The 24184-nt window shown below is 43.7% G+C and overlaps 1 protein-coding gene across 1 annotated transcript in view; it reads left to right on the forward strand.

Annotated features, from left to right (window-relative positions):
• Positions 1–21429, forward strand: part of LOC130575686 (mitotic spindle assembly checkpoint protein MAD1-like) — a gene marked incomplete at its 3' end in the record, with an annotated part of 188555 nt that extends 167126 nt beyond the window's left edge. The window contains exons 14-15 of the mRNA XM_057369757.1: positions 12342–12430; positions 21339–21429. Of these exons, the coding sequence (XP_057225740.1) occupies positions 12342–12430; positions 21339–21429 (180 nt within the window). The remainder of the gene's footprint in view (positions 1–12341; positions 12431–21338) is intronic.
• Between the last annotated feature and the right edge of the window lie 2755 nt (positions 21430–24184).

A 24184-nucleotide genomic window follows, 5' to 3' on the forward strand; every position in this document is an offset into this window, starting at 1 on the left:
TTCTTGTTCAAGAGTTAATGAACATAAAGAAAGAAATACAACAAACCAAGCACRAGAACAAAAGTGGTGTTCATTAGTGGAAATGTAAATTCCCTGTATTATCTGTAATAGGAAGGCAATTAAATGTGGGATTAGAAGGCTGAACCATAGTAGTTATAAATAAAAAAATGAAGCTTTGTTGGAACAAACATAGAACCAACAGGTTGGCAGGGGCAGCAGACAACTGACTGGTGCAGGAAGCCTTCATCTATCAAAAATGTATTCCATAATCTCTGAATTGATTTAGCAGGTGACAGCAAATCTCCTTCCCATGTGACAGATTTTATCCTAACACCTTTTGTGAGTCCAGCAAAGCCAAGACAGATGAGCRGCGTGGCACTCAAGCGAGCAGCAGGGTGAATGGTTTTAGTGAGGCAATCTTGGAGAAATATCCACTTCTCAAATCAGATTGGAAAGCATGAATCTGGTTATAAAGAGACAGCAAAAGAAGCTAATCCAGAATGAAATGATATAGTAACAGAAGACTGGAAGAGGACTTTCAGATCATAAAGTCCAGTCCTTCAGTAACTGAGGCAAATGCAGCACATAGTTCATAAATTTATCCAGCTTGTCTTGAAACTGCCTTGGTTGTTTGTACCATTACTGTCATGGAAAGACTGCTCTGATAGCTGAAATCTTCCCAGTTCCAACTGAAAATGTATGTGCAGCTAATATCCATTTTTTTCTTGTGCTAATATTCTCCTTAAACTACAGTGACTGTTCTTCCTCCCTCATATTTATGCCGTGACATATTTATAGAGAACAATTGTTCTCTCCCAGCCTTTCATTTGTCTAGGTTAAACAAATCAAGCTCTTGCAGCCTTCTCTTAAAACAGGCTCTTTGGTTTCTTCATGAAACCTGCAGCTTTCTTAAAATTTCTTCCTCTTTCTGCCTCTCCTTTGAAGGTGAATAATCAGAATGGTCACATCATTCCAGGTGATGTTCCAGCAGAAGATTTTGGAAAAATGTCTGAGCTGCACCCAGGACATCCCCCTTTTCCAGTGCCTCTTGGTGCTGATGTTCATCCTGGGATTGATTCACCTGCCCCACTCTGTCCTCCTCTCGAGTTTCTGGCTGAGRAAGGTGCAGTTTTTGAGGGGTTCCTGCTCTTTTGGGACTTTTGCACTGTGACATTCCAATTCTGTGCTGTTCCTTCAGTTCTTTTACGTCGCTTCCTCTTTCTGATCAGTTTATGCTCCTCTGTGATAAAGCCTCCCTGCTCTGTGCTATCAGTAATTGTGTTTGTGCATTTATATTTTTAGACCCAAGGTTTTCAGTGAATTTTGTTTGTTTCCAATGTGTTTAAGACATCTTTTTCTCTATTGGGCAGTTTTTGTTTTTCTTCAGCAGAGCCATTTGTTGCTTGTTTACTTCACARTGTTTGAATTGTCCTTCACTTTGTTCTGTGGTCCTGTAAATTCTGAATTTTGAGTTGTTAGAAGAGGGGGATGATTGTGCAGGAATCACTGATACCCTATTTTGAATTTTTGCCTGGTTTTAACTGTGGAGCTTTGGTTCTGAAGATGGAGTGAACCCTGGAACAGAGGGATGGGAGTTCACTTCTTTCCCTGGCAGAGAGCTCTCAGTGCCTGTTCTAAACATTAAAAGTGGTCCCTGCTATTCCCCATGGGGTAGGAATAGTGAGCTCTGAGCTACACAGACCAGGTTATTTCTTCTTCTTTCTCTAAATCTGGGGAATGATGAACAGTGTGTTGAACCTGCTGAGTGTTCCCTCTTGGAAAATTCACGTTCAACACCCAAAACTGTGGCACCATCAGTGCCAGAGGTGATGGACACCTCTGCACCACCTCACTGCTGTTTTAATTAGCTGAGAAGGAGAGACTTTAGCAAGTCAATTCTCATGGTTTATCTCTATTTTAAAAACCTAGCCAGGCACRTGGGATCAAACAGCACATTCCCTTCACATTAAAAGGAAATAAACGGTCTGTTTAAAAGTCCCATTACACAAATGAACCTGCTGCTGGATCCATTAAGGTGGAAGTTTTATGGGCAGCACTGTTTGCTTTCAGCAGGGCTGTTTTCATGTGCTCAGAGCTGATATGGGGCTGGGGCTGCCAGGGGGAGGAAATGGGGCTGTCTAAAGGGGAGAGCTGCTTCTTCTGCTCCTCCCTTTGGTGGGACAGGAGCTGCCAGATGGGGGGAATGGTCTGACCCAGACCTAAAAAGCAATTCCAGCAATTCAGATGGGACTCACAGACATTGCCCCAATTCCCATCCCATCATTTGGGGTGGCCTCAATGCCACAGGTGTACCCTAAAACCTGAGCTGTACTGACAGACACCCTTACAGCAGGAACAAGGGCTTGGAGGGAGAAGTGGGGAGGTTTTTTTTTCTCTTGAGTTGTTGAGAAAAGTGAATTGTTTTCCTGTTTAGAGGGTTCTGCAGCTGGAGTGGTCCTTGTCAGWGTCACTGCTGTCACTAAAATCTGAGTTTCCCTGTCCTGTTCTCATTTCAGAGTTATTATCAGAGACTTTACCAAGTAGCCACAGCCTTGAGACACAAAAGGCCTGTTTAATAAACATGCAAGAATTGTGCTTTTCCAGCCTTCATTCCTCTCTACAGAGCCTGTGAGAAGTTTAAGGGCTACCTTGCTTGGTTCGATTTAGCTGAGCTAAAATTCCCTGGAGAATGCATGGGCTCTACATTGTGTTCAGAAAAAAAACAGGTGAGAGGGCCAGGAAAACTCCAGGATTCTGTCATTTCTGCTCCTTCATTCTGCCTTCCTAAAAGGCAGCTCAGAGGAGCTGTGGAAGGAGCATGAAATTCTCGTGTCCAGAGGTGGAATGGAAGGATGGGACAAAGAAACAACAGATTTACAGCTTCCTTCTGACAAGGATGGACACTGGTTTGCTCCTGCTTGCACAGTCCTGTTGTACCTGCACCAGAAGAGGGCCATCCTGAGAGATGTGATGCAGGAAATAAAATTCTGTAAGCACAGCTTGTCCTGAACATGCAGRGGATGTGAATTCTGCTGTGGGATCTGGGGGGCCATGCAGGGGATGTTCAGAGGATGTGCCTGCAGATCAAAGGTTGCTGGATACTTTCCTTTCCTGGAGCTGGCTTTCTGTATACAAAAATGGAGATAAAAGCTCAAAAAAAAAAAAAAAAAGTTGAAGTTTTGAGACTTAGCCCTTGCACTGACAGCCTAATCAGCTCTCTACATCATTTGCTTTCATTCTTTTTGTGTCTCAGTGTCCTTAGAAGAGCTGTTCCCMGTGTTTCTTGCCTTTGGCTGATGGATGCTGGGGTAGGCAGTAGCTGTGGCAGGCTGGGGTCTGTCAGGGCAGCAGAGTCCTCCAGCAGGAGCTGTAAAACCCCATTTCTCCTCAGGGACAAGGAGATCATAGAGCAGAATTTTTCCTGTGACCTCATGGTAAATAATGAATGGCAGAGCCCTGCCTCTTTGGAATCGCTTAATTGAGGCTGACAACTCTTTGTTGTATTACAGGATCTGGCTTGTCAGGAGAATTTGAACTTATTTATGAATATTTCATTAACCTCTAAAGACTGGCTGTGTGAAATGGAGCTCCTGCCATGCCCTGTCCTGTCCTGTCCATGCTGTGTTCAGTGCTAATACCATCCTGCACATCCCATACCCCTTTCCTCTGAGCTGGACCTTGCAGTTTGTTGTTGGTGGCACACAAAATGTGTTCACCAAAGGTTAAAATGCCAGGCTTTGGCACCAGAGCTGAACACACRGTGTTGGAGAGGGAATTGCTGTTTGCCCTTCATTTTGTGTCATCCCAAGAGGCTGAAATGGGCAGAGCAATCTCAGCAGGGCACTSTGACTTTTGGGGTTGGCATCAGGAAGGAAAGTTCTCACTTTTTATGCATTAAAAGGTCACTGCTTTTGGTCACAGGTTGATCTCAGGATGGGTCACGTAGCTAGAAAACATTCAACCTGCTCTTCTTAATGCATTCTTTGGGCAGGGTTTGGGGAAAAAGGCTTCTTCARGGCTTTGTGGCTCACCCATCCTCACATTTCCCAACTCTGGGAGTTCAGAGAGCATCTGGAGCAGGCAGCTCTGCTGGTYCTGGATGAGATGTGCCAGCAAACTGTGCTCCCAGCTGCAGGGAGCTGCAAAATTGGGCTGGAGCTGCTCCTAAAAACACGGCTGTGTGTTTTTCCATGTGAGTTGGAGAAAGAAGATTAAGTTCAAGCACTCAGTGAAGGTTCCTTTGCTCTCTTTAAGGTATTAAGCAGGATTGATTCCACTGTATTTGTGTGAGAAAACAAAGGAACAGAAATGGATGTTGGATTCCTCTTTCCCCTTTGATCTTCCTAGGTGCTCGGTAACTGCACAGATTCTTCTCTGGCTGTTTATTCTGTGATGATTTTTCAGTGAGAGAACTGATGGGGGGAAGTGAGAGGTGGGATTACAAGCTCCCTTTTGATGAGAATTGTTGCCTGAACGCTCCGGAAACTCCTCGAGGCTATATTTTCAGGAAACAAAACTGTATTCAAACTCTGCACGGAGGAGGTATGACATCTTTGCAGATTTATTTGTTGCTGCTTTGCCTGTAAATTACAGCTGCTAGAAGACCAGAAAAAAAAAAAAAAAAAAAAAAAAAAAAAAAAAAAAAAAGGAAAAAAAGGAAAAAAAGCCTATTCTTGCACGAAAGAAAGTGTGATGCTCTTCTTGAGAGAAGACAACTCCATTGTGCCAGCACGGTGGCCACGCTGGGCATGGACATGGCACATCCATTCTGGCACCTTGACAGGGCTCCCTAAACAGGCTTTTTCTGTTTTTTTTTCTTTTTTTTTTTTCTGTGTTTTGCTGTTCAAACCAKGAAAAACGGGTGGGAGGTGTCAGCCAGTTTAGGCTAATTACTCCAGAGTTGCCTTCTCTCRGTGGACACCAGCTGTTTTGTTCTCCCTGGCTGGGAGGAGCTTTCGGTAGTAATTAAAGGGAACAGTCATCTACAACACCCCGGTGAAAGTGGTGGAGCTGGGCTGATAACAGAGAGAGCTSTGAGCTGAATGAACGTGGAAATGAGGGGATCCTTCTGCAGAATGAGCTGTTGGAGCAAAGACAGGGGGTTTGGACGTGGAGCTGTCAAGGTGTTCTGCTGTCAAGGTCTCTTTGTAGAGCCTGAGCGTGGGCAGGACAGGCTGAGAGGAAGAGATTCCTTGTCTGCTCCTTTCCTCGAGTGAGGGTTGAAATGTGTAATTACACTTGAATCAACTCATGGGTTTAAATTAACATCTTCAGTTTCCTTGCTCCTGTACAAGCTGTTTGCTCTCCTTCCCCATGAACTTTTCCAGGTTTGTTAATTTTGAGCTCTGAGCCAGCTTCCATCCATCTAAAATGTCTGATGGTGCTTATTTCCAAACTCACATCCTGCACCCATCCCAGATTACTAAAAAGAAATAAATAGAGCACCAAAAAGGTGGGTGAATGGGTGGGGAAGGTGGTGTTGGGTTGTGAGAAGACCCTTGAGAGGGGCAGGAGGCCAAAGATGTGTTTGGGGAAAAGCTCATTGGGATGGGCTGTGCATTGGAGGCTAGGGCTTTGGGGTGTGATGTGATGGTGATTCCTCCTTCTCCTGGCTGCAGCTGGGCAGGACTGTGGTTATTTTGGGACCCCCCTTTCCTGCCACACCCCATACCRCTGTGATTAGCTATGGAAACCATACCAAGCTGGTTTAAATAAGATATCTGTGCATTTATCCTCTTGTTCCACTGCAGCAGGGCTGAGTTTGGCTCACTGAGTTCCCCCAAGTTGTGCTGGTGTGGAGGGGAGGTGTTGGGGGAAAGCTGCAGGCTGCSTGAGCTTTGGGAATCAGAGGGGAGAGAGGTGAACGCTCGTTAAGGCTCCCTTGGGGTGGATGAATTAGTTAATGACTATGCTGTGCTTTGAAAATGCAAATGCTGCGTCAGAGCTAAGTCTGATTATAATAATCAATCTTCCTTTGGAGAGGGTGYTGGATGTGAGCAAGGGGGAGAGTGATGAGGCTGGGGATGAATTTTAGATCGCGGAKCTGCATTTCTCCTCTGTTTTTAAGGAGCTTTGGCTTTGCCCAAAAGGTTAACAGAGCTGGGCAGAGACAAAAAAGGTGGGTGTGGGATTCCTGATGAGCWCCAGCAACCTTGGCAGGCTGAAGATGTTTTTTTTTTTTATTTCATCCCTTATGATTGTCCTGCCTGGAAAGGGAGAGGTTGTCATCTCCTCCTGCGTGCCCCTGCTAATGGRAAAGATGGAAATTGCCTCATAAGCAGGATCCTCCAGGGATGGGGAGAGGGAAGGGGAGGAGAGGGGAGGGTGGCTGCTGCAGACGTCCAGCCCTGACAGCTCCTTCTCCCTTGGCACTCCATTCGCTTGGAGCGAGCGTTCCTAGTAATTACACCTCTTAATTTAGGAGAGCGAGTGGGAGAAAGGAATATAAATTTGTGTATTAACTTTAGAGATTGGAAATAGGGCAAGCGAACCTTCTCTCTGGGAGATTATATTTGGAAATGAAATAGAATGACATTTGGTATAAACTTGAAAAATTGCTCTCTTTTTACTGCAACAGGAGGAGAAAAGCCACAATGCAGACTGCATTGGAGAGAAGCAGAAGTCAGCATATGTCCRTTTCCCAGTGTGTGTGTATCTACAATAATATATATGCATGAGTACATTTTGAGGAAAGTGTTTGCTGAGAGGTTGCTCCTAGCYCTGACTTCTCAGTGATAAAAGCACAGCAAGTTTGTTACAGATGGTGGRACCCCGAGGGACTGGTGACTCTGATCCAGCCAGCCTTTGTCTTTCAAGAGAAAAAAAAATACATATTTTTTGCTTCAGCCGAGTGGGGATGGGTAGTTCTGAACCACTTTTTTATTGAGTATCTGATTTTCTTGGCTTTATTGCTTTTGTTTCACAATGGCATCGAGGATTAATTTTCCCAAGAAAATGTACCAGCTAATCCTGGGCTGCTTAGCCTGTTTCTAAATGGCAAGCAATATTTTGTTCTACAAGTACTGCCCTACTTTTTGAAGAAGAGTAAAGTTCACTGGGAAATCTGGTGAGGCTTAGTTGTCCCTCTGTGTGCTTCTCTGCAGATGTTTTTGGGGGAGCAGCCCTTCAGAATGCTGATGGGATGGGCATGTGGGATAGGTGGTGATGTTTTTGCTGAGCACAATGATCTCTGAAGTGCTCAGCATGGTGAGTTATTACCCTGTGATAGTRCTGGACACCCAAATTAAACCCACTGGTGTTTCATGGATGTTGGATTTCTGTCCTGATGCCAGATCTGTGAGATTGTAGACAACATCAAACTGCAGTACTGCCTTGTGGGTCACCTCTCTTGGATGCACAAATGGTATCACTGTCATATCAAGGTGCTGCTTTGCCTGTTTAAAAACCTCTGTACAGGTCATACTCAGGGTCCCACTGCTCTGTTCTTGTCTATTTTACTGTTCACTCTTCCTTCCCACGCCTGCTTGGTGTTCATACATTTTAAATATTTATGTGCTGGAATAGCTGCATGGATTGTGTTGAGYCTTGTAGTCAAACACAACCCCTCAGTTCACCTTTCCACGCCGACCCCGTGCAATTCCGTTCCCATTTATCACTGCTGCTCCAAATCAACCCTTTTGCTGAGGAAAGGCCTTTCAAAGGATGTTGCATCAGCCCATTGTTCAAGAAACCTTTAGACATTTATAATGGATTCAGCATTTCCTGCCTTTTTGCAGTTCCAAAAATGCTGAATGACGTGCAGACACACTTCATCAGGATGAGATTGCTGTATCAGCCCCTCACKAAAATGCACTCATTATTCAAATAATAACTGTGTGTCTCCAGCATGTGTTCTGTGAAATGTGTGTACATGATGTGGGCGAGTAAACCAGCCCCCTTTTTTTTCTTTCAACATGCAAATCCTAGTTAGTTGTGAGGATGTGACTCCTTTAGCAGTGAGTTGAAATTCTTTAGATTTGGAGTCCTTGATTACCCAAAATGAGGCACCTGAGCAGAGATTTGATCGTTGCTTTTTGGGCAGCGCGTTGAAGTTTTCAGRAGTTTGTAAATGTGGTTTTCAAGGTTGATTCATGTGATCTGTGATAGCCTCACTGATGATGGAGGGTGGACAGCAGTGGTCAGTGAAATGCTCTGGAAAAGCTTTTCTCAAAGCTGAAATCTGCTGGAGTTGAGTGTGAGCCACAACAGATCCATGGCATTGCAGAGGGAACTCGGTTGGAGGGGACAAAGATGGGTCACAAATGACAAATGCCAGAAAGTACCAAAAAAATCAACTCTCTGAAGGAAAAGTTCTRTTTCTTCTAGCTGTCAGGAGATGGTTTTATAATTTTATTTCTCCTGTCATCTCATATGTCTTTAAATATTCGCCACAGAAGAGAAAAGCAGCGAGGAACATATTTCTTACCCTGCTGTGGGTGTTTGCTATGTCATTAACACTTGGAGGAGAACCACCTTCTTGGAATCTTGTCCAGGCAGGTTTAAAAGYAAGGCTGAAAGAGGAATGATATTACATATAATTAAACACCAGATGAAAATCCATCCATGCTCTTACTTCCTCTATTTCTCCTTTGGTGTAAATAATGATGTCAATACTTATTTAGGAAAAATTATTTGCATTTCATCTTTTTGGGTACTTGCATATTTGTGACAATGGGCAAATTCTAAAATTAATCTGTATACTGGGCRTGTCCTGATCACTTTTTATTGAGAGCAATAAAACTGGATTGGAATTCATGCTTAAGAAGTTAAAGAGGGTAGAAAAGGTTCAGAATAAATGGGATTGTTTTAGTTTGAGAACAAGATGCCCCAGTATATTTTGAGAAGAGAACAACATATCCTCAAAATATTAAGTACCTGTTCATGTGTTTTATTTATTCGTGGGCTCTGATATTACTCATTATCCATCGTTATCATAGATAACTTTAAAAAATATTAAAATAACAGCTTGTTTTCTTCTCAAGTTGCTAATGTATTCCTACAGGGGGAATATCACTGAGGGTCTGATCCTGGGTGATACAGTTCCTGCAGATTCTGGAGGTCCCTAGGTCCCTTTTGTGCMGTTTTTGGGATAAGAAATGCAATGCTGTATTTCACAACAATGTTCCCTGTCTGCTCTCAGTGCCAGTTAAAAGATCAAGGCTGACCTGGGTCGTTTGGTACAGAATGGGGGAATGCAGCAGTGAACTGTAATTTGAGCAGCCCTTTTCCCCTCTCTGCTTGGTAATGACTTCTCCTAGTTTAATGCATTCAAAGCAATAAAAGTTTAACTCTGGGTAGTTACATAAAATTATTGATAAAAATTGGAAGAGTTAAGCCAGGAACAGCGGGTTGGTTCAAAAAGCATAAAATGCCTGCTCAAAGTTGTGTGTGGAGAACAAGAGAGACCAGGACTGGAAATTAATTTAGGAAAAGGGATGTGATGGGAATTAGGCAGAGAGAGCAGCAGGAGGGGTTTGACTCTTCCTCTCCTTATCCCTTCTTGAGGMTTTTTGGCACAGGTACTGAGGACAAAGGGGCAGGAAGGGACAAACTGGTGAATTATTYTATGCTCATCACCCATTCCCAGGGCTATCCTGAGGCTGTGTCCAATGGAATGGTCGCAGGAACCTCCTCATCTCTTAGGCTTTATTAATAGATTCTGATTTTTTGCTGTTCTCTTCGTTCTTGTTTTGTGTCTTGCTTGCACTGTGTTGCCTTCAGAAAAGCAGAATTGGGTCCCAACAGTAAACCACTGTGTCTCATCTCAACTATTTTTGCCCTGGAAAAGGCATAAATGACAATTTTAATACCTTCAATGAGATTGGCAGTAAGGGATGTTTTCCTAACAATTGCTAAGGATGAAGCCTGGAAATCACACATTTTGAATGAAGTATTTAATACCTTAATTGTTTTACTTTCTTATTTCAGAAACAGCTAGTGAGGTCTGGAGGGCAATAATTTCCTGTGGCACAAAGTCTCGGCCTGAAGTTGAAACTCTCCAGTGGTTTTTATCCTGGTTSTGGGAAGCAGATTGGTGTCAGCAGCTCTCTGCTCGAGCCAGTTTCATCTGCAGTGATATCCCTGTGCCCTCCTCTCCCTTCTCACCTCAGCCACATCAGATTTTCAGTCCAGGCAGTCTTGGCGCTTGCAAATTGGGAGGACATAAAAATGAGATGAAATGCCCTTACAGCCCGTGTGCCCTTCTCTYCTCATTCTCCTTCAATAACTTATTCTTAGAAACCCAGCAAAACCCCCTCGTGCCTCTCTGAGCGTACCTGGCACGAATTTGTCACTGCTGTGTATCAACTGAGATGCTTATCACAAGCTCCCTCCAGCTCGTGTGCATCCTCTCTCATCTTGTTTTCTTGTTCCACTCTGGTTTTTTTCCCCTCTTTGTGCAGCCATCACAAGAGATCCCAAAAGATTCCCAAAAAAAGAGGGGATCCCTCTCCCATCCATGTCCCCTTCGTCCCCTGAGAAGGTGGCTGTGATTTATCTGCTCCTGTAGGTGAGCAGGTGGCACATGAAGGCTGAGCCCTCTTAATCAGAGATAAAAACTCCCCAACCCTTCCCTTCCATCTCCAAATGCTGCCCTACCCACCCCAGAAAACATCCCCAAACTCCTCTCGCAGCAAACACACCCAAGCTTCAGCAGACACGGGAAACGGGAGGCGTAATGAGTGTTTTCCTGCTACAAGTAGGTTGGAATTGAAGCCTMCTCCTCATCCCAGTACCTTTTATTCACATTCCTGGAATTATCTGGTGTGCTTGCTTTATCCCCAGCCATCTGTGATGGGCTGAGCTGGGAGAGATAAGCTCAGTAATCAGAAAATTGAGGGAAGCATTTCTGGCTGTGATAATCTTATCAGGCAGCTAATATGCATTAACATTTGTACAGCCTGATGATGCAGGTGGGCTTTTGCTTATTTTTCATTCCTGGATGTTTTTTCTGACAGGCAGGGGGAGAATGCAGGGCTTTTTGGGGTGCCGGGGGGGAATTAGGTTGAAACTTTTTTTTGATGCTCACTTTCTTCTGCAATGTTCTTTTAGTGTCAGAAAGGGGTGGGAGAATAATCCAACCATCCATTTTCCTCTTTTTTTCTGCCATGCTCTGCCCGTCTTTTCTGGTAAGCATGGAGGTAGCGTGTCAGAACTTCACTTCTGTCTGAGCAATATGACAAGATGCTCCTTTTCCTTGTAAAATAGGAGAGTTTCTACAAAAAAAACTTGCAGAAGTTTGCCATTGCAAGGTGATTTTGCTCCASCAGTCTAATCTATGCTGTTGCAGGGAACGGTGTATTAATGGATTATTTCCCCGATGCCAAACGCTGAACTCTCTGTGGTCATAAGTTTTGCATCTATAATTAAGGCTGGCTTGCTTATTATTTTCCTCCTGGGAGAAAAAGTATAGTTACTGTCGACAGATTTATTAGGGGAATTAGTCGACAGGTGGTAAAAAGACAGATGACAAAAGGAAATCCAGAATCTCAAGGATGAGCGTGTGGAGGAGGTCTAGGCTGGGAGAAGGTGTTGGAACAGAAGTTTSAGTATCCTCCTGGTAGTTTGTCTGTGCTTACACTTCATAATAAGTCATTTTCTGAGGGGTTTAGAAACAAGTAACATATGGAGTTTATCAACTTGTGCATTGTCTTGATCTCTGAATTAGGGATCCAGACTGCTACAAGTCAGGGAGCCTGGGAATTGTGGAGTCTGGGTAAGMAGTTCTCCTGTCTGTAGAGTTTGGAAATATTTTCTTGTGAGTTCCTTCCCAAACAAGGCCAGAGGCAGAAAGTATTCTTAATTRTTTGTTTGTTCAGCCAGAGCTACCTGAGCAGCCAGAGCTGGAAGTGTATATTGGAAGGTGCTGGAAATATTCCCCACTCTGTTGGGTTCAGTGTYTGTGTCTCAGAGCTGTCGTGGACAGGACAGTAATCATGTGGTTCATTTCTTCTGGGGGAGGAACTGAATGAGATTGAACTGGCAATACTAAATTCAGGTACCAGCGAGCTTCAATGCCACAGAGAGTCTTCTGCATCCTATTATCCATGAGGGAAAATAGGAGAAATATCTGTAAAGGAAGCAGAAGCTTTGCTAATAACATTCAACTTTGTGTGCCTCAYCTGCTGTGGAGAAAATGCTGGGGAAGGCAAAAGGAATTGTGAGGGGAAGCAGAAATAAGTGAGGATTTAACATTAAACATAAGAGAAGTTGAGCTTCACATCTGTGTCATGAGAAGCCTGATCTGTGCAGAACCTGAGGATTTCCCCCTCCCTTTGCTTTGTGCTCCTTAGAGGAATTTGTGTGTGCTCCTTAGAGGAATTAATGCCTTTTGTCTCCTGCAGCTGGAGGTGGAGATGAAGCTCCTGAAGTCTCAGCAGGGCACGGCGGAGCAGAGCACGGTGATCACCAAGGAGGAGGTGGACACGCTCAGGTAGGCAGAGCAAGGGCAAAGCTGGGCACATTCTGCTCTTCCCTGTGGAGCCACAAGAGGGGAAGTGCCCAGGGTGGTTTTAGTGCCTGTTCTGGTCATTGTCCCCTCCTTCTGGAGCAGCAGGAGCTCCCCATGCCACAGTTCACAAAGGAGGTTGTGTGAACCTGCCTGTGCTCATGGGCTGCCTGCTGTTCAGGCAATGGGGTGGTGCCATCCATCAGAACACGTTTTCCTTCTATTCCTGGAGGAGAATGTTCTTTTCCTGAGCACACGTTTTACTTTCTCACCAGTTTTTATAGACATGAGAACCCCATGAAGCATTGCAGAAACACTCAGCCCATAATCTGTCCTGCATTTAGGTAATTCATAAGCTTTGTTATCATTTGGGAGGTTTCAGGCTCTTTGCTTTGAATGTTTTGGGTCTTTTACTGTCAGTTTATTCATAAGCCTGGCTCCTGCATCACTTTTCCCCCTGTTGGCTTTCTTTCCCATGGAAACAGCATTGCTGTTTGTTCCTTATTTTGACCAAATCTCGCCTGTAAACACAGGATCTGTTGGCATGTGTGTGAAGGGGTTCAGAATCCAGCTTTTGTGCTGCTGATGCATGTGTAGCACTGGAGATAAAAGAGGGATGTTTCCCCTTGTGCCTTGCTGGAGATGGCAGAGGGGTACCTGTTGTGATTCAGTGAAAGAGTGGTAACAAAACAGCATTTCAGCAGAGAATACATGAGCATTTACAAAAGCCACAGTGAAGCCAAACAATCTTTCCATGTATTTATTAAAGCATTTATAGCTTCCATTGCAAAGCAGGTGACACAATAAAAACCGAACTTTTCMCACTGAAAAGTTCATCTGTTTCTGAATGTTTAATAAAGTTCCTTTTATTTAAGTTGAGCAAATCAGGTCCTGGCAGGCTGAGTATTTTATTCTCAGCTAATGTAAGACTTTGGCTGGAGTTGTACTTCTTAATTCTTTTATATTTTCACCTCCATCACAATAAAGTGTGGCTGCCTCGTAGGACTGAAAGCAAGGTTTTGCAGCAAGCAGAATGGTGCAGAAAGCAGAAATTACTGGCCTGTGTGTTATGGCTTTGCTCTTGTGCTTTGCCTCTGGAGCTTGTTTTACAGCTCTGAAAGCCCAGCTCCATAGGAGGAGGGAGTGTTTGAAAAGAACACATGTTCAGCTAAGCTATTCCAGTACATTTTAGGGCTGTACGCCTCATCTCAGGGACTCGTTCCTGTAGTTCCCTCTAGGTGCTGTAATAGTTCTGGAGGCCCAGGACATGCATCTCTTTTTTTTCTTTTTTTTTATTCTATCATATGTTTGAGTTCTGCTAAAAGATAGAATGCTATGACTCCCCTTTTTCAGGGAGATAAACCTGTCTCCACCAGATTTTTTTGCCTATTGTAGGGGTTTGTTAAACTCATTCAGGCTTTTCCTTTGCTAAGGCACACTGGACCCTCTGAAACCTGAGGTTTACAGTGCTGCAGGAGGGTTCAGCACCTCCTGGGCAGCATTAAACCTGTCACTCCTGATTTATAATGTGCCTGTGGATCAGTAAAGCCAGCAGCCTCTCTGCTGTCTTCTGGCCCTGCAGGTTTGCAGTTTTTTGACAGTGCCTCCCCAGTTTTCCCTCCCTGGTTGGGATTGCTGCAGCCCCCTTTCATCTAAAAGATGATCAGGCTCTCTATTTCCCCTCCAAGACTCATTATTTGGTGTTTAGCTTCCCTGAACAGCATTTGCCATCCCTTAAATGAGCAGCTTTGGGGAAACAACTGGATTTCCACAGAGTCCAGACCACTCCATGTTGTGGCAGTGGGGATGGGGACATTGGCACTGCCCTGAACTCAARTCCATTTYCTGGGCAGGGGTGAGTGGAGCTGGMAAATCCCTCCTTGTTATAGGATGGTGGTGTTTGATTCAATAGTAGCCCTGAAGCTCCTAGATAACGGTTTTAAGGAATTTCTTTGATTACTAGTCTCATGTCTCACCTCCTTCCATGAAATGGTGTCACAACTTCCACACAAAGTGTGTCCCAAACCCAGGCCAGTTCCCAGCGTGGTGTTTGATGGTGCAGAGCTGTTTTCCAGCCATGGGCCATGTTCTGAAGGCTGATTTAGCAAAGAGGCCGAGCCTCTGTAGTTGTTTCATGTTGATATTTTGTCTTTTTTTTTCTCTCCCTTGATCCCAGGGGTGTGGATGCAGTGCAGTTACAGTCCCGGGTTCTAATTCCAGGCTGGTTTTTTCTGTCATCTCTTACTGATCCACTTTTTGTTGTTGTGGCTGATTTGAATACTTGTCTCAGGCTTTGATGCTGGTTATTTAGCTGCAGAGCTGTTCCACAAAGCATGGATTTGTTTGGTTTTGATCACCCTTTTCACTGCTTAGCTCGAACAGTAAATGACTTGGTGCAGGGCATTCTCTTGCTGCTGGAGCACTGTAAGACAGTTCCTGCTCTTTTTTTCTTTAATATTGGCTTCTGTTACTGCTTCAGACATTTCCTCACACTCCCAAGCACTCCACAAACACTGCAGAATCAACTCCAAAAAGAGTMTTTTCTTATATTTCTAGACTTAAGCAGTCAATGGATAGGGTTGGACTTTATTTTGTATTTTGTGTGCATTGGACAAGAAACTGGGCCAAGTTCTTTCTTCATAGTGGAGGCTCCYTCTCAAAGGAACACAGAATGAATCACTGCATTTTCCCAGTCCTTTGGGGTTCAGGAATAACGTTCTGGGATCCACATCAGAGCACTCCTGGTGGCTCAGCTGGAGGTGTCCTCTCCGTGCAGAAGGAACTGGGTAGCTGTGATTAAAGAGCAGGATGGGTTTGGAGGACAGCAGGGATCAGAATGGGAAGGGATTGTTCTGCTGTGCTCATTCTCCTCCTGGAGGCCTCAGCAGCACCAGTTTACTTAATTTTATGTAGCTGTTAAGGAGAAGAGAACAATGCAACTCCATGGTTGCTCCTTCCTTCGACACACCACTGCCAACATCAAATTCTGGGGAAAAAAAAGCAGGAAAGATTCAAACTTCCAAATTGGAAAGTGGGGAAATAAATGTCACAGCTTACGAAGGAGTTATTTCCATTTCTGTAGTTTATTGTAGCCTTTGAAATCCCATAACCTGCAGGATGGTGTGCCTGCTCCTCTGGGCTGAGCTCGGCCTCTCCTGTTAGCTGCTGTCACAAAGGGATGTGAAAAAACAGGGAGAAACCCCTGYAGCCAGCAAGAGGGGTGTGCAGAACAGGAATGAACTGCTGAGCCTCCAGGCATTTCCATCCAGACCCCATGGCTGGGAGCTAACTTCTGAAAACAAAAGCAGGAGAGACATAGAGGAGGGGAAAAAAAAAAAAAAATCCGTATTAATCCTTTGAATCTGTATTCACCTCCTGTGAGTGAATGAGGGCTTTTAAAAATATATCTTTTGTCTCATTTTTCTTTAGTATGGAAAGTAAATTTTCAGCCAGAAACTTGAAAGACTTTATCAGTTTTTCCTCCTTCTCTTGAGAACAAAGTGCTATTTCGTCAGACYTTTTATAACTTTAAATGTGAAACTCTCTCCCAGCATCATCGTTTCTGGAGAGACAATAAAAGCCAGTGCTAATGCTGTCATTTCTCACACTTTTTGCTGCTCCCTCTGAAATAATATTTGTTTATATTCTGCAGATCCTATGGAAAGGAGCAGTGGTCAGCCCACTGAGTTCTTGCACTGTAGGGTACAGCATTTGGGCATTAGCACCTTTTAGAGGGAAGGTGATAACTGCAGAAACTGTTATTTCAGAATCTATAAATAAAAGGAATATATTTAAAAAGAACTTCACTGAAGACTTAAGTGGCAACATCTGAGGGACCTTTTCAGCTGGAACAAATCTGAACTTTTTCTTTCTGCTGTCAARCTGCAACCCCAGTAAATCCTAAATGTTTTCTGTGGATTTAGTGGCTGGTTAGAGTTACAGTAATTCAAAAGAAATTCGTGTCCTTGCCAATGCCCATTAGTCACACTTGCTGGAATTGTGTCTGCTCTGCTCCTAACACCATCTCAATGCCATCTGGATCCCTTAATAACATCTTCCCAGCTCATACATTTTTCTGCTCCATTCAGTAGTTTCCTGTTCAGCAGCAGCTCTTCCACATGGCCATGTCCCCTTGGCAGATGGGGCCTCAGTGATACCCACAGGCAACCCCACAACACAGCTGAGAACATTAAAAAACAATAAAACAAAGATAAAAGGGTGATGGTGGGGGGGAGTTTTCACCGGTTAATTCCGCTGAAAAGCTCTGGGTTGAGAGAGGCTTTTGGAGTGAGTGCCTGGATGCTGTTGGAAATCCAACAGATTGTCCCCTTTTCTGCTTTCTAAAGTAGGAGCAGCCTTGTCTCACGATCTGAGGTTTTGAGACAGACTGAACACACAGGGTGAGATGTCTYCTGATTCTCCCAAGTGTCTTTTTAGGAGACCTGAGGCTGTAGGTGGCTTTTTTTTTTTTTTTCCTCATTCCCTCTTCTGATTTGAAGAGATAATGAAACATGCAGTGGAGGCAATATAAAGCTCAGTTTTAAAAAGTGGGAAAATCCACGAGCCTGAGCAAATGCCAGTGAATCTGTATTCTTGCACTAAATTGGATCTTGTGAAAGGTTGTGGAGGTGGCATCAATTTACYTTATGCCTGTGGAGCCTTCAGCTCTGGGTTGGGCTGTCTGATGCAGGAAAAATCTTTCAGACAGGTGAAGAGATCTTTGCGAGAGATTAAATATTTTCATGTTTTCAAACCCCTGTATAGAGAAGTTCATGAATTCTCCAGAAATTAATTCAAATGATTTTTTCCCTGTATCACAAAACTTGAGAATGGTGTTGATATTTCAGAGTGTAACTGATGTTTTTTCCTTCCTTGCAGCACCAGGCTGTTTTTAGAAYAGAACCAGCAYTCAAGGCCAGGTTGGATGGGGYTTGGAAGAGTYTGGTTTAGTGGAAGATGTCCCTGCCCATGGTAGTGGGGCTGGAACTGAATAATCTTTAAGTTTTCTTTTAATCCAGACCATTCTGGGCCAAAATTTGAGCTGGTAGATGCTTGTGCTGTACCCAGGCATTTCTCTGCTCTGCTTTTTGTGGTTCTCACATGAATTTGTCTTGGGTTATTCTCCCTACCTGAAGGTAATCCATTATAAAATTGCAAATTGGTGATAAAATAGCATCACCTCTCCTGTGCAGGTTTCTCCATGAGGTGTGTGCACCAAGGCTGCCTTTGTGGATGCTGGTGCACAAATCATCCCTCTACATGAACTTGTGTAAATGGGAAAAAAAAAAATCCAAATGCCAAGCCAGTAAATATTTTTCAACATTTGACTTCCATATCTTAACCACCAGCTGCAAATGCTTTGCTGTGTTTATATATAGATGGGATTTCCCTTGCTTCTCTCTCTCTGTGCCATTGGGAAGCGTTCCCCAGGGGCTGGGAAGCAGAGCTGGAATAGCACAAACTGTTTGCTAATGGCTCTGAACGCTTTCCCACTGGAGATCAGGACACTTAACAGTGTTAAAAATAAGTTAGGACAGGGATAAATGGTGAAAGCACCAGCCAGTCCTGAAATGCTGCTGGTACAGAGAGGTTCCAGTGATGTTCTGGTTCCTTGGTGTAGGGGTTTTGTGTCTGGAGGAGAACCAGGGGCTGACCTTGCTCAGACCATGGCAGGAAACCCTGATTGTGTCAGGAAAGGAGGAGGAGCAGATCCTGAGGGGTGAGTCCAGGGAGGAAGAGGAGGAGGAGGAGGCTGTGACCCTCAAATCCAGGGTGCTCCTGTGCCTGTGGCTGGTCAGGGTGTGGGTGATCTGGGTGGGAACAATCCCAGCCGAGCTGTTCAGTCTGGAGAAGAGGAGAAAGGTGCTTCCTCTGCACTGAGGACCAAGAACATCACTGTAACCTCTTTGTACCAGGAGGATTTTAGATTTACTGGTGCTTTCACCATTTATCCCTGTCCTAACTTAACTCTGTTAAGTGTCCCAGATCTCCAGTGGGAAAGCATTCAGAGCCATTAGCAAAGAGTTTGTGCTGTTCCAGGGTGACCTTATGGTGGCCTTTCAGTACCTGAAGGGGCTACAAGAGAATTGGAGAGGGGTTTTTGACCATGGCAGGCAGTGGTAGCACAAGGGGGAATGGTTCAAACTGACACAGGGCAGGGTTTGATGGGATTTTGGGAACAAACTCCTCCCTGCCCAGAGAAGCTGTGGCTGCCCCATCCCTGGAAGTGTCCAAGGCCAGGCTGAACAGGGCTTGGAGCAGCCTGGGATAGTGGAAATGTCCCTGCCATGGCAGAGTGGGAAATGAAATGACTTTTACCTCCCTGCCAGCCCAAAGCATTCCAGGGTTCTGTGAGAACCGGGCTCACTCAGCAGCGAGGCACAAAGGGCACCAACAGATTATTGAATTCCCAAATTGCAGGTGAAACACGACAAAATTGGAATGGTTTGGATCCCCCCTCATTACAGCCCTGTCTCAGGGCTTTGGGAAGTGTTTTCTGAACRATTTCCAAAGGGCAGCTGGGAGACCTGAGCTCAAACCTCCCCACAGAGACAATTTCTGCAGGCAGACAACAGCAGCATCAGATTATTTGAGGCTGGATGGGGAGAAATTTGTTCCCAATTAAAATTCAGCGTGTCAAGGATGGGCAAAGCACTGATGAGAGTCCTGTGTCTGGCTCTGACCTTTCAGGAGCTGCTGGCTGTTGTTCCTCAGAGGAGAGCGTTGCTTTTCTCRCGGCCTGCTCTGCGATCCATTTAGAAATGCGCCGTTAAAAGCATTAATTCCACTTTGAATTTCCATTTTTCCTGACCTTTTCAGTCTCCTGCTCCAGCATCCTCCATCCCCACTAGCTTTGTGTCTCTTCTGAAAGTTATTGATGAGATTTTTTAATGGCCCGGACAGTGCTGAAACTGCTCCTCAGCGTTTTAGGAGCTTCYAAGAGTGGTAAAAGATGATACTTTATAATATTTGAAAATTGCCAGCAGGGGTCAGGCTTACAAATAATTTAAGCAATCCGAGCTGCATATTTATAAAGGAGACATTTCTGTGCTGAACATGATGCAGAGCAACCTGCTTCTATGGAAAAGTTTGGAACTGTGGCCAAATGAACAGGAGAGATGACTTTTTCCTTGTATCTGAAATTGCTGTTGCATAATTTTCGGATATTGGCAGACAAGTGCATTCCTTATCATGATGGGGCAAGGATTTTCTTGATTTAGACCATTTAAAAGTGAGTATTATTGAGCAAGATAATTAATTTTCTTAAAGAATATTCTGAGAAAAGGATCCTGAGAAAACTGAGTCCAAAGATCAATTGATTCTGTATTAGTTGTACAAATAATCCCAAGAAGTTAACATGTGGAAGGGGAGGGTTTTGAAAGAGCATCAAAGTTTTGTACTCTGTACTTTAATGCAAGCAAAATTTTAATATCCAATCTTATATATAATCTCCTGCCTAACAAGTGTGATAGAGTTCTCTGAAGGATTCACCARTCATTTGTCTAAGGTTGATYTAAKRTATTTGACCTTTCAAAAAGCTTTRAGCCAGAGGTCACAAAGCAACTTTGGTGGAATAAAAAWGGAGATTCTTTGTTGGGTTGATAAGAATATACAAACCCCAGGGGTCTGGCTGGATACCTTGCCAGGGGGCTCTCCTGGCTTCTGGTGCCTTGTCTCCAGGATTTCCTCAGCCAGAGATAACATAACATATTTTTACTTTGCAAAACTTCATGCATTTTTCTCCCATTAATTTGCTTATGTAATACAAAGTTAAAATATGGAAAACCAAAGCATAAATGTTTTCACAATGCCGAGGGTTTTTCCACTTGGTCCTAGAATGGTTTTGATTGGGACCTTATCCAGCACAAAAAAGGGGTTTGTGAGTAATGAGGTAGTGAGAATTTGAGATAATATCAAATTATTCAGCCTATCAGAGCATGCAGAATTTCAGAAGAAAGCTTATGATGCTGCTTGAGATGGGAGTTGAAGTTGCATGTCACTAATTGCCAAATCCATGCACACAAGAAAAAAAACACCTTTACTTTTACTGCCACAACAGAGAGCTCTGGATGAGCTGTTGTCACTCAGGAAAGAGATCTCACATTATTGTGAACAGCCTTCTAAAAATATCTCCCTAGTAAGAAATACAAATAGAATACTAGAAGTTATTGGAAAGGAAGTTTAGAATAAAGCAGAAATGCTCATTGTACTACTGAATATCTGTGAATGCTGTTTGTAGTTACAGCTTATTTCATGGCAAAAAGTCTGAATTAAACTTGAAGGAATAAAGAAGAACAATAAAAATATGGARAATCCTTGTTGTGAAGGAAGACTTAACTGAGGTTTTTCAGGAAATAACAGAGGAGGCCTTTATTGTGTGGAGACAGGAGTGTGGTGAAATTATTCACGACTTTTCACAGCAGAACTAACGGGCGCTCAGTGAAATAATCACATGTGAAGTATAAAACAAACTGAACTAATTTTTCATACAGCACATAATTAAATTGTGGAACTTGCTGCCAAGGAGTGTTGTGAAGGCCAAAAGTATAAATCAGATCAAAAAGAGATTTGGTGCCTCATAGAGGTTTTAGCTKTTGGTGGTTATTAAACACGATGGTCTAGACTCAGGCTGTGGTTCAGGAGGTATCCAAGTTGTATATTTAAATATACTTGTATATTTTTATATATTTTAAATATACTTTTACAAATTATATTCTCATCATCTAAACATKTYACTTTTAGCCATGTGTTTTAGCTKCCTYGGTGGTGTAATTTTATGGCACTGARTGCAGGAATAAWCTGATACTGTTTCTGATTTCATACTTCACTTGATTATTCATGGTGGGACTGTGCAAAGACATCCAAAGTTTATTAATTTTCCCTTCTTCCCCAGGCTGAAAATTGAGGAGCTGGAGGCTGARCGCAGCAAGCTGGCAGAGGAGAACAGAACCCTGGAAATGAAGCTGGAGAAGCTCACTCTGCAGGTAGGGATGGGGAGGTCCAAGATGTGATCACATAGAATCCAAAGTTGTCTTTTTGGATCTGTCCCTCTTGGGCTTCTCTTCTTGGAGCCTTAAAAATTGGCCCATGCAGAGTAACTCCACCAAATTCATTGGTGCCAAAGTGGAGCATGGACAGGGCTTAACACACGGAGTGAGTCAGGAATTTTGAGCTTTGTTGATGTTGGAGTCTCCTCTCTGCTGCTGTCAGTGATGGAACAGAGACAATCTCAGCAGGCAGGAGTTTCCCAAGGCAGGAACTGAGGGGATGAGCTGGCAGCACCCACAGCCATGGAGGGCAGAAGGTGARGGGCAGAAGGATGGGAATTGTTCCTTTTGCTGCTTTGCTGTGTGTGTTTTACCTTCTGCTGGTGCTGTCCTCTGTGGCTGAAGGCATTCAGCTTTTCACTTGGGATAAATCCATGAAATCTCACCCTCCCTGAGAAGGGCAGGGTACCTGCAGCAGGTGAGGGAYTGACTGTTCAGCTTGTTGTCACCCTGGGAACAGCTTTCCTGTGCAGAGGAAGGGCAGGGGATTTGCTTCAAGCTTTTGTAGTGTTTGCTGTTTGCAAGGTGCTGGAGCAAACAAGAACCTGAGCCTGTTTCCTTAATCAAAGCCCACTCTGCTATGAACAGTGTTATCCCTTCCTTCTTTTCTCTCTGATGTGCTGAACAATTTGTCATTGTAGCATTTTATTTTCTTAATTGTTTCTCTCTTTTTATCTTTTTYCYCCCATTTWTTTKSMAAWKGSYTYMWKGKYCMAAAMCYKSMRGKTTKRAAWTWMCCMRRWTTYMRSCMRRMCMWTKRWTTTWWYYTKRMMMYTWWTWRRMKKKRAWTMAAMYTTTTTTTTTTWWTTTTTATAACCCATTCCTGGAGACAGGGGAAGTGACAGCTTTGATAAAGCAGGGAGCTAAGAGCTGCTGAGCATCTCTGCTGAGCCATGTTTAGTATGAAACCTGTCACCCYGCTCTCCTTTAATTGGGTTTCAGTCATCAGAAGGAGATGAAAGCTYTGGGCTGCTGTTTGGATGCTGAGACCTCCAACAAACACAGGAGCAGCTTTGGTTTCAGAGCAGGTTACAGCTCAGGTCATGCTTAATTTGCCTACATTGTCTTACAGTGGCTGCTGGCCTTCCAGGAAAGCCTGACCAGAGGAAAATTTCTATTTTCATTGTGATGTCTTGAGACATCACARAGATCTGCTTTGTTTGTTCACATTGCTCTTGAGGTGCCAAGTCTTGAGCAGCAAGTCTAGGAAAGAGAAATCTTTGAGTCAGTGAGCTGAATTCAGGTAATGATGCTCTTCCATCTCCCTTGCCAAGGCTGAGGACATGGCTTGAACTCATTTTTTAACAGGAGGTAGTGCCCCCAGTCCCTGAAGTCTCACTTTACTTGTGTCTTAGAGGACTTGATGCCTAAAGCAGGTTTTTTTGGGTTTTTTGTTTTTTTTTTTCAAAAGAGAATGAGTGGAGAGGAGAGCACAAGTAGAGGAATATGTCAGCTGAATGCAAAAGTGTCAGTATTGATCAGTGTGTGCCCACCTGAACAGCCAAGAACTCCTCTGAGGGGAAAACATCAGCCTTCCCAATTTTTATTCACCTTSTGAATCAAATATCTTGACAGGCCAGGCTTAAAATGACTCTTTTTATAAACACATTGAAAGAAGGTTTGTTACAGTGAGAACCCACAAAGTTAAGGATAAGCTTAGAAATTCACCTCTTCTATCAGTGCTGAGCAAATATGCTGAAAATGTCATTATGCACTCAGATAAGGTCACTGAAGTGGTGCTGGTTTGACATGTAATTTATTCCCACCTCTGAAAGAAATAGTTGGGAAATGATGGGTTAAAATGAAGTCTGTACCTTGAAGGGGAAAAAAAATAGACAAACTACATACAGAAGTCACAAGGAAGTTTTACTGAACAGGAAGATGACTGAAATTACACACATGGGAGAAGCATGGCTTGCAAAAAAACAAAAGTGTAAGAGGAGGGGATGACTTTAACAAGGTCGAATGAGGGTGATTTCTGACAAATCTTTATCTGCAGTTCCTTCTCTAAAAATAAAACCTCTGACTCTCTGGAATTAAAAGATACATAGAARGGATGTACTAAAGTTGTGAATTTGGAAGAGACAGGCTGTGGAATTAAGGCTCTCACTGCTTTGCACTGAACTGAATCTGTTCAGTTCACAAAGCTCTGTGTGATGCATGAGATCTGGGGAGATACTAATAAATCGTAATTAAAAACATTGGTTTGACGTGTGGAAAGGAGTAAAGTCTCAAAACTGTTTGTCTCCAAATCACAGGATCAATTAGGCTGGAAAAGACCTCAGATCTTTRAATCCAACCCATGACCCARCACCACATTGYCAGCCAGCCCAYGGCACTGAGTGCCACATCCAGWTTTTCCTTCAACACCTCCAGGGAGGGCAAATCTACCCTTTCCCTGGGCAGCCCATTCCAATGGTCAATCTCCATTTCTGTGAAGAAATTCCTCCTCTCACATCCTTTTGTGTCTGGGTGCTGGCACATGAATTTGGCTGATTTCTGCAGAAAAACCCACTCTGTTATGGAGGGGACCCCGATGGATGGGCAGAGGGCAAAGGAGCACCTGGAAAGATGCTTTTGGTGTGAGACTCACACTCCTTGGGCTCCCTATTAGCAAATGAACTGAGGTGCTGATAGCTCTCCCCAGCAGTGGATACAAAATCTGACATCTTTTGTATTCCGTGCTTGTGTG

The sequence above is a fragment of the Malurus melanocephalus genome, unplaced genomic scaffold (assembly GCF_030028575.1).
Source record: "Malurus melanocephalus ecotype Western Australia unplaced genomic scaffold, MMel_1.1 scaffold_115, whole genome shotgun sequence".
Classification (NCBI taxonomy): Eukaryota; Metazoa; Chordata; class Aves; order Passeriformes; family Maluridae; genus Malurus; species Malurus melanocephalus.